General features: G+C 34.9%; 1 protein-coding gene across 2 annotated transcripts; it reads right to left on the minus strand.

The window, feature by feature from the left end:
* Positions 1-366: 366 nt before the first annotated feature.
* On the minus strand, positions 367-9,169 carry uba3 (ubiquitin-like modifier activating enzyme 3). 2 transcript variants are annotated; one of them, XM_006630618.3, is made up of 18 exons: positions 9,078-9,131; positions 8,921-8,959; positions 7,654-7,774; positions 7,009-7,089; positions 6,315-6,397; positions 5,367-5,447; positions 5,129-5,172; positions 4,735-4,799; positions 4,024-4,179; positions 3,727-3,829; positions 3,381-3,494; positions 3,045-3,098; positions 2,669-2,705; positions 2,233-2,314; positions 1,753-1,853; positions 1,578-1,641; positions 1,139-1,193; positions 367-983 (listed from the first exon to the last, which is right to left on the minus strand). In XM_006630618.3, the coding sequence occupies exons 1-18, from the start codon at positions 9,095-9,097 to the stop codon at positions 895-897; spliced, it is 1,389 nt and encodes a 462-aa protein (XP_006630681.1). In that variant the 5' UTR covers positions 9,098-9,131; the 3' UTR covers positions 367-894. The 2 variants fall into 2 exon arrangements, with proteins under 2 accessions (XP_006630681.1, XP_006630682.1); XM_006630619.3 differs by lacking the exon at positions 8,921-8,959 and having other exon boundaries at positions 9,078-9,169.
* Between the last annotated feature and the right edge of the window lie 221 nt (positions 9,170-9,390).

Raw genomic sequence — 9,390 nt, forward strand, 5'->3', positions numbered from 1 at the left:
TTAACAACTTAAATCTAGCTATACAGTCCATAGTATATGGATATTTTTTTGGTTTGAACAAGCACAGGAGTAAATAAAAAATGTATAATTTCATAATTATATGATATTATAATAAAAAATACTGTATAATTATGAAACTTGTAAAACAGCAGAATCTGTAACAAAAAGTACTGGGCTTTGTAACACCACACACAAGTCTATAGTGCTCAAGCCCATTTGTTATGCACACTTAAAAATAATGCACGGCAGAATCTTGCACAATCACACCATTTTGACTGGAAATAATTTTCTATGTGCACTTTTGATGGAAAGCACAAACACATTTACAGTAAAAACGTTTTAGTTAAAGAATCTCGAAACAATGTCTTTAGTATTTGTTCAGCAAAATGTTTTAATTACATTTTCCATAAATATACATCCAAAACAAAATTACCGCAACAAACACATGACATACACAACGTTCTCATAAAAGTAAAGGAGGCAGGTGATAGGTATGTTATTATCCAACCTGGTCCTGTTACAGGGTCATTCTTTTGACAACAGTGAATAAAATAAGTGCTGCAACTAGGTAATGCCAAGTTTCAGAGGATATTTTAAGACATGAGAAAGAAAATAACCACAACTTGCTCAGAGTTAGATCAGAATCATCATATATAGAAAATTGATCAATTAGGCTTATAACTTGTATCTAGAACCCAACTTGAAATTATCCTTTTTAAAAGGTTTTGTTTTAGAAGCTACTATAAAGTTAGCTTATTTACATAAATTAATTTGCAATGCCTTAAATAGTTTCACTTATTAAAAATGATAATTGCTCTGTTATATGCCGGATTCTCTCACATTTATTCTAAAATTCACTTATTTACTAGTTTCTTAGCTCTTACATGTTCCTGATTAGGATGTATAATGTAGCTTAAATAACACTGTTTGAGGGGTGGTGATATCTGCCACAGCAAGCTCTTGTCCATCAGTCAGGCCCAACTCTGTGAACAAATGAATAAAGTGTTAAAACACAATTACTTCGTAAAAAAACCCATAAATTACTGAATTATAAAACTGCACAGTTTGAAGTTGTTGGAGGACTACCACACTGATAAAGGCCTTTATTTAATGATGATAAAAAAAGGTTTTACGTCACCTTTCAACGTCTTGGAAAGATTTGGTCTTGTCCTTTCTTCAATTGAGGCTACAGTCTTTACCAAGAAAACATAAGTGTTGAAAAAAAGAGACAGATATTCATTTAATTTACAGATAGAAATACTAGACATTTCCTCAGATTTTTTCCTGTTAAATTGCTTATTTAAACCTGTTTAATATCCAACACATCCAATCAATTAGTTTACAACCTTTCATCTTCTAATACTTTAGCTAATAGATCTAAGGGCAGATCAAAGATCAGCCATGATGCAATGCAAGACTGGCACTCAAGTTCTCAAAGTATACAAGTTCTCGCTTTTACATTTTAACAGTTGAAGCAAATACAATACTATTGCTAATAAATAGTAAAAAATAAAATGGAGAAAATAAAAATAGGCGATTCCATGGCTCACATTTAAATGCAGGAACATAAACCTCACCTGTAAATAAAGGGTTTTGTTCTTCCCTTCCAAAGTTGCAGTAATGGCTGGAGATTTCATTTGCCTACAACATTGCAAGAGTAGTAGAAATCAGAGCAGTCGTAAGCGTGTGCACTATTACTGCTCAACTGACAGCAACAGATATGCACCACGCTACCAGTATCTCTTCACTTACAAAGATGCATTTTCAGTCAGGTAATCCAGCACTTCCTGGAGCTTGGCAGATGAAGGGAACAGCAGCTCCTGAGGCACTAGGCTGCAGGTTGAGCAGTTTTCCTGGATTTGGTTAACAAAATTCCATTATACATTATAATTAGCACATCAATATTTAAACAAACAAAATATCTACAGTACAGCAACATTTACAGGATTATTTTAATTCTTAAATGTATCACTGAAGCTGTAGCACAAAACAAAGTATGTCTGAATAATCTATTACCATGAAAATCGGATGTAACTGCCATTTCACCTCTGAGAACATGTAAGTACGCTCATAACGAATAACGCCCATCCAGAAACACAAATCTCTCAATTTGTTAAAGCCCTCCCCATTCTCTCCCATTCTGCCTCACTGCTGTTCCACTGCTCAGTCAGGTTACTGCTTTCTGAACCTTCTCCAAACAAACAGGAAAAAGAATTAAAAAAAAAAGCTCACCTTTCTTTCTGCTTCAAAAGTGTATGTGTAAAGACCATCAACATCATTAAACACCAGATAATTATTTAGAGGAATGTATGCACTATAATGAAGAAAAAACATTGTCAAATGCAAGAAGTCTTAAAATAATACTATCAGCTATAATAACAGAATTATTGATGATTTTGTAAGGTTCTATTATTAACAATAAAACTTCCATTTACCCATCCTTGTTAATAATACAATATAAACATTAATCATTACTATTGTAGGGAAGAATGCAAATAATGTTTATTTAATATTTAAAATAATTAAGTTAAAATGGTAGAAACACTCTACTATTTACAAAGCAAATATTAAAGTAACGGCATCAAATATTTATGGTTGAAATACAGCTACATACATATTTATTCATTTTTAGGGACTATAAAATGAGAATACCTTTGAAAAAGCTTACCTGGAAGCTATTTTAAAAACTTCAGTAGCGCATGCAGCTGAAACAACACAAGTTTCCATTACTTTAAAGTAGTCTATACAAAAGATTAGTTATATTTGAGTTCTTTGAAATTACCATGTTTATTTACATGCTCAAAATATTAATTTAGATGAATTTATTTATCAAAAGTCTTATATCTGTACTCATTTATACAGCTGGGCATTTTACTGAAGATTCCTCAAGTATCCAACAGCAGTGCCTCAGCCAAGATTTGAAAACTCAACCTTCCAGTTACAAGAACTCCACTTCAAACAATTAAGATTGCCTTCAGTTAATAATATAACCATGCACGGTAACTGAAGCAAACAGTTTCAGTCAGTATTTTCACAATGCCTACCAGCAATGACAGCATTTGTAGAGGCAACAGCTGGGATGATTCTTTTCACCACACCTTTAAACACAAAAAAGAGCAACTTTCATCTGAACTGCATAAATCAAAGAAAATTACACTGAATGGTTTTAAAAAATACGTTTTATGAAGTTTTAAGAGAATATTAAAACATTTTATGAATCTCCTATTGTTTAGCAATACCCCATGCTCAAAATAAAATATTCAAGTTGTGGAAATGGGGGCTGAGGAAATCAGGACACACAATATAGTATTAAGCTTACACACTACTTTAGTTACTGTACTAAAGACAAGCCGAGTACCAATCTCTCCAGCAGTCCTTACCTTGTGTAAGTCTGTATGTAACCCCAGTAATATTAAACTGTGCTGCTCTTTCCAGAGACTTCTGAAACACCCACTGGATATGTTCGGGGTCATCACCATCCAGAGCTACTCCATCTAAAGATTAATCATTTTTAATCGGTTCACATCAACTGTGCATTAATACACGGAGAGTTTTCATAAGGTGAGCAACATTTTCCAGTGAGTTGTTGCTGTTCATATTAAACAGGACAAAACAAAACACAATAAAAAAAATGGTAAGCATTTACAAGTTAATAATTAGTAAAGAAAACACTGAACGGAATTTTTTTACATAGATGATAGTTTAATAAGTTAATCGTAACTTCACCTCCAAATGGCTTGTCTTTGGGCCACTGTAATATCCTGACGTATTCAATACAATGTTCTGGTAACCGTGGCATGGTTGCAATAGTACACATGGGAAAATTGATCTGGGGAGGAAAAAAAACAAAATGAAAAACAATTAAATCCCACCCTCGCACCAAATACAGCAGACACCTCCATTCTACATGTCTGAGAAAGTTTGATCTTGAACTTCATGCAAAACACTGATTTTTAAAAAGAAAAACATAATTACTCAGCATTTGCTTTGCAATTTTAAAAAGGACAAACCCATTGAGAGTACCTGTGGTGGATAAAGTTCAAGTGTGCAATCAATACATGCTGTCATTCCAGGTAATATCACACGCGCATTGCCTTTGAAGCCTTCTGTTCCCCCATCAATAAGAGGGATAATGGTGCTAGGATCCAGAACACCATCTTCATAGCTTAAGAGTGACATCTGAAGAGAAGGTAAACAGTTTTGAGCAACTGAAACTTACAGATCTCACTTATTAGATCTTTACTACTATGTACTGGTTCCAGTGTGCTTCATTAAAATCCTTCCACCCATTTATCTAACCAGTCAGGTTCTACAGGGTCACAGAAGAGCCTATCCCAGCAAGCAACAGGTGCAAGGCAGGAAATATCCTGGATGGGATGCCAAGGCCAATTTTCCCAGAAGCCAATTAATCTACCAGTATGTCTTTGGACTATGGGAGGAAACCAGAGCACCCGGAGGAAACCCACGTGAACATGAGAACATAAAAAACATCAAGCAGATAGCATTCCAGGAATTGAACCTTGGGCCCCAGCGCTGATAAGCAGCAATGATAACCATTACGGCACTGTCGCCTGCCTAATTAAAATTCCAAAATTAAATCACATCTGACTCATGAGGTCAAATTGAAGATCAAAATTCACAGGAAAAAAAAAGTATAATACTAGGTACAACTAAATGTTGTGAATATTAAAAATATGAAAATGTTTTCAATGATGATGAAAAATTGACAAATACCAGCATGCCATTTATCCACCTCCTTGCAATGATTGAATCCAGGCCGCATACAATTATATGAAATTCTGAGGAAACACAAATAAGTATTGGAAGTGAGACTCAATTTTTTATATTTTCCCGATATCTCAGTATCACAAATTGAAAAACATGTAAAACTCAGATCAAGCTTTTACAAAGAGGATTAAGACCAGTTCCAAAAAGGAATGTTTTCCCTGCTGTAACAATGACTTGCAATCTTCTTTTTGTATGTACCTTATGTATAACAGTCGATGGAAAATGCGTTTTGATGGCAAAATTGTTTTTGGAGCATAAACCTCAGTATTTAAAACTGCAACCCTCCTTATATATAATCTGCAACAGCTTTATTAAGGTGTTCAAACAATGAAAGACTTACGTCTGTAAAATGAATCATCAAAATCTTGTATTTTTTTAAAATATCTGCATGTTGTTAAGAAATTAGAAACAGGTTTGAGTTAATTTTTTACACACTATGCAAAAATGACATTTTTGCTATTACTGATATTTACAGGATCACCCTGCATTAACTAATGTTTCCTTTCTTTACCATAATCGAGTTCTGTGCACCCTGCTCCTTTTGTTCAGGGCATACTGTAACTGAAAGTAAAGGATACGGCACAACACCACAGCTTGGAATACGACTGTTGATAAATTCTGCCGCCACTTCTGCTTTCGGCCTCCCCACATCTTTAGGTCTGAGGAAATGTTGGGAGGCAAAAAATGTTCAGGTAGGAAAACTATCAGAATCTGAATTTTTACACTAACATCAACTTAGTTGAAAGGGAGGAGACTGACAGAAGACACCTGATGCTATCAATAATATTCTGTTTCATCATGTCAAAAAACATTAGCAATAACCACAGTTGCAGTCTGCTACCCAAAATATGCTTAACTTTAGAACAAAAATACCACTTGTGCTCGTTACACTGTGCCCATCAGCCACAGCAGACCAGCACAGATGGTGCACCACATGGCGCTGATGACAGTAAGAGGACTTGGACAAATCAGCTTAATAGTAAAAATACAAAGCGATTCAGAGGAATGAGATCAATGAGCGAATACATGATACTGCCCAGCTACCACAAAGTGAATTTGCAAAACATCTATGTAGATGTGAGAAAAGTTGTTGGACAACCTACAGAGGTGTTAAAATTGCTTAAAATTTAAAACGTGTCGGTAAGACGTCTGTACTTAGCCATCTTCTTAACTGTTATTAACTTATCACTCAGGGCTCACATGTCCGCACCTCTGTAGCTTTCCCCTGTCATTTTCTCTGTAAATTACTTGATTCACAAATAACATATAGATGAAAAGGGCAAGACCTAAAAGCAATAACCAGAATATTGTCATAATAAAGCAGGACAAAACCCAACAATTTGTTGATTTTGTTGGGACAGGAACACCTCTCCCAATATTTTGTTGATTTTTATGGGAATTTCATGTCCAATTTCAGTGTGCAGAAGCCAGCAAGAGCAGAGAGTGTCTGGAATGTGTGATTTATTTAACTGTGAAAATACACTATATCAGTGAACTGAAAAGAGCTCTTAACAAACACAGCTCACCTGAATAAAAATTGCCTGTTCAGATTTGAGACATCGATGGTATCCATGTCAACTACATGAATATGGCGAAAGCCAGACAGGGCCTGATAACATAATGGTAAAAAGTGATCTGAATAAAAGGTTTACAAATGCCAACAGCGTTTTATTTAAGTAGTCACTTATTCCAAAAAAAAGTACAGTGCAATCAACAATGCTTAAATTGTAAAACAACAGTTTTCATCCAAACTTTCCTGCACGTGGACATTCATACTGAAAGAGAAACAATCTATCAAACACAGATATTTGACAATTACTGTTTGAAGTATGTGAATGTTAGGTACATTTTGTTCAACTTTCTTTCCTATTCTCTAAATATAATTTTAACATAATTTCCGGTTATAAGTGAAGAACATTCATGCAAAAGACTTCATGAAATGGAAAAAATGTACAAGAAGCATTTTAATACGTGCATTTCGCAGTTCAGGAAGTCATTCTAAAACATTTGTGCTCCCAGATGAAATATTTCATGAACAGAAGCATCAAGGAGAAAACAATCATCATGAAAAAAATTCAAAGCGTTCAAAGCTCCCTGCATTTTTTCACCCTAAGAACAATGCAAAGCATTTGACTGCCCATTGAAACACACAAGATCTTAACTTCACACCAGTTTACACTGATCTAAAGTTTTTTTTAAAAAAAAGAATCAGCATCATACCAGATTTTTAAGAAGTTCACATCCAAGCCCTCCAGCTCCAATGACTAGTATCTTGCATGTGTCCAATAAAAACTGGAGTGACTATAGTTAAAACACAAAACCAGAAAAGAGTTACTATGAATACGCACACAAATGGCATACAGAACTAAAAAGAACAGGTGACAATATGTACCTGACCATAATTAAAAGAGTAAAAATGTATTTTAAAACTGAAAATGGAAATATCACTTTTAAGTGTTGATTTCTTTTAACTTTACCATGTTAAACATGTTACATTGTAAAACAGAAGTAGAGTCTGAAATAAAGACCACAATGTGTACTGGATTTTTACTATTTTATTAGTAAATTAAATGGCTGCTTTTCAACTGATATCAACTATATGATCAATTGGTACCGAGTTAGCAAACATTTTTGTATTAAATTCATGGCATCGTATTTATAATACAGTATGAAGCCATTTGTAGAATTTATGTGTATAGGTGGAACTAAAACTATGTGATGGAAATCATGCAAAACTGTCAACTGCATTTTCTAAGAAATGTAATTCAAAACATTCAACATTTTAAAGCTTGTGGGGGTTCGTTTGCTGTGCTTTCCTTTCCCCCCCAGTACAAAACACAACTGGAGAAAGTGGAGTTGTCTCACGTCAGTGCTTGGTTCAAAATCGGGGTGTGTAAATGGTCCTGAGCGCTCGAGAAACTTCTTGACATGGCTCCAGCGACCTGCCCAGTCTCCATTGTCCCCACACCCACCATCCACAGCCATTCTGCACAGAACACAAGGAACTCAGCTACAAACATCAGTTGGAAAACAACTTGCGTGTCTGCTGTGCTCACAATGCCTGTAGTTTGAAAACACAATACCAAAGTTGGCAGCGTGTGCAAAGACTTTAACTTACAGGCTAACTGGTATTGTTAGCTTTTGAGTACGCAGTACATTGTTGGTCAAACATCTAAACTTGTACCTTTATTTGTACTATTGTACCATTTTTTTAATACTTCAAATGTCAATGTAGGTATATCATAAATAAAAATATATATTATCCTTTCAGACACAAATAACTTCAGAATATGTAGCTTTAAGTACCTACATACATTGACCAATCGCACAGTAACCACACCTAAGGTACATTTTTTTTTTGGCAAAATACAACAGAGGTTGTAATAAGATGGTATTTGACCATAATTACGCTTGTTTAACTTATTTATTATGTATAAAGTCTGTTTAAGACATTACTGTTACCAAGAGGAAACTAAATTTGCCAGAAGAACGTTTATCAATAAATAGGGTTAAGAATCTTTTTAATTAATAGAAATAATTATCTGTCTGGTACGTTTTGATTAATTCTCCAGATATATTACTGGTTGACATGCTATTCACAATAACAACTGTTGGGGTGTAACAGTTACTATTCCAGCCTAAACATCGTTATCACAATCCTGATAAAACAAGCACGTTATGTTTAATATATTCCCTTTTGAAAGTTTACAAAACAATGTAACCAAACAACACAATTAGAAATCGGTAGAGGCCTGTATTACAGCTATTGTATAATTTTAATTTATATGCAATGTTTCTATAAAAGAATGGAGTTAATTAAATAGCAGTCGAAATAAGAAACGAGCGCAACATTAAGATGTGAAAATTCCTTATGAACACGTTATTAAAAACATGTAACTAGTTACTATAAGCGTGACTATAAACTGCGATACATTTGAGCAGCCTGAGGCCTTACTATAATCGACTGTAAATTTTAGAATATTTCAATTTTCCGTCCTTTTATAGACAAAACATTAATGTGTCAGTCAACGAATGGAAAAAAGAATTTTCACATTAATGCTCTACTACTCCGTGCGCTGTGTAACCTCAAACCTGCTGGCAGTTTATATATTTTTAGCATTTCAGTACTAACTTCTCAGTCTGCTCTTCTACTCTCCTTCTTTTCTTCTCCCTAAAAAGAGAGAATAAAAGAAGGTTCAATCGTGTTCTCTTTTTTTCAGCAGGTAATACATGAGATTATGAGCACTAATTTGCAGATCTCTCTGTCCTCTCCTTTCACGGATACTTACGGTTCCTCCACATCCGCCATATTTCCTGCTCCGTCTCCTCCCACAATGCCGCGGTGGTTAGGAGCTGCAGCTGTTTGAGGGAGGGAGATTTGAAACAGCACAATGGAAAGATTTTTCAAGCCAATTCAAGCCAACAGTCCAGCCCCAACCAACCAGTTCAAGATTTATACGGCATCAGAAAGATTTTTGTTGCTGGCAATGTTCGCGTCACCCCGATCATACGTGACATAAAACGTTCTGTGAACATTTTAGAGACGCCAGTCAACCTAGACAGCTTTTTTTGGAAGGTGACAGGAAAGCAACCCACTTGGAA

This window comes from Lepisosteus oculatus, chromosome 4 (genome assembly GCF_040954835.1).
Source record: "Lepisosteus oculatus isolate fLepOcu1 chromosome 4, fLepOcu1.hap2, whole genome shotgun sequence".
In the NCBI taxonomy this organism is placed as follows: Eukaryota; Metazoa; Chordata; class Actinopteri; order Semionotiformes; family Lepisosteidae; genus Lepisosteus; species Lepisosteus oculatus.

Coding starts and splice junctions, on each gene's coding strand:
- uba3 (XM_006630618.3), bottom strand. CDS start 9,097: ATGGCGGATGTGGAGGAACC. Junction 3,830..4,023: donor TTGAACTTTATCCACCACAG/GTACTCTCAATG, acceptor TTTCCTCCCCAG/ATCAATTTTCCCATGTGTAC. Junction 2,315..2,668: donor GTTTTTAAAATAGCTTCCAG/GTAAGCTTTTTC, acceptor TCTTCATTATAG/TGCATACATTCCTCTAAATA.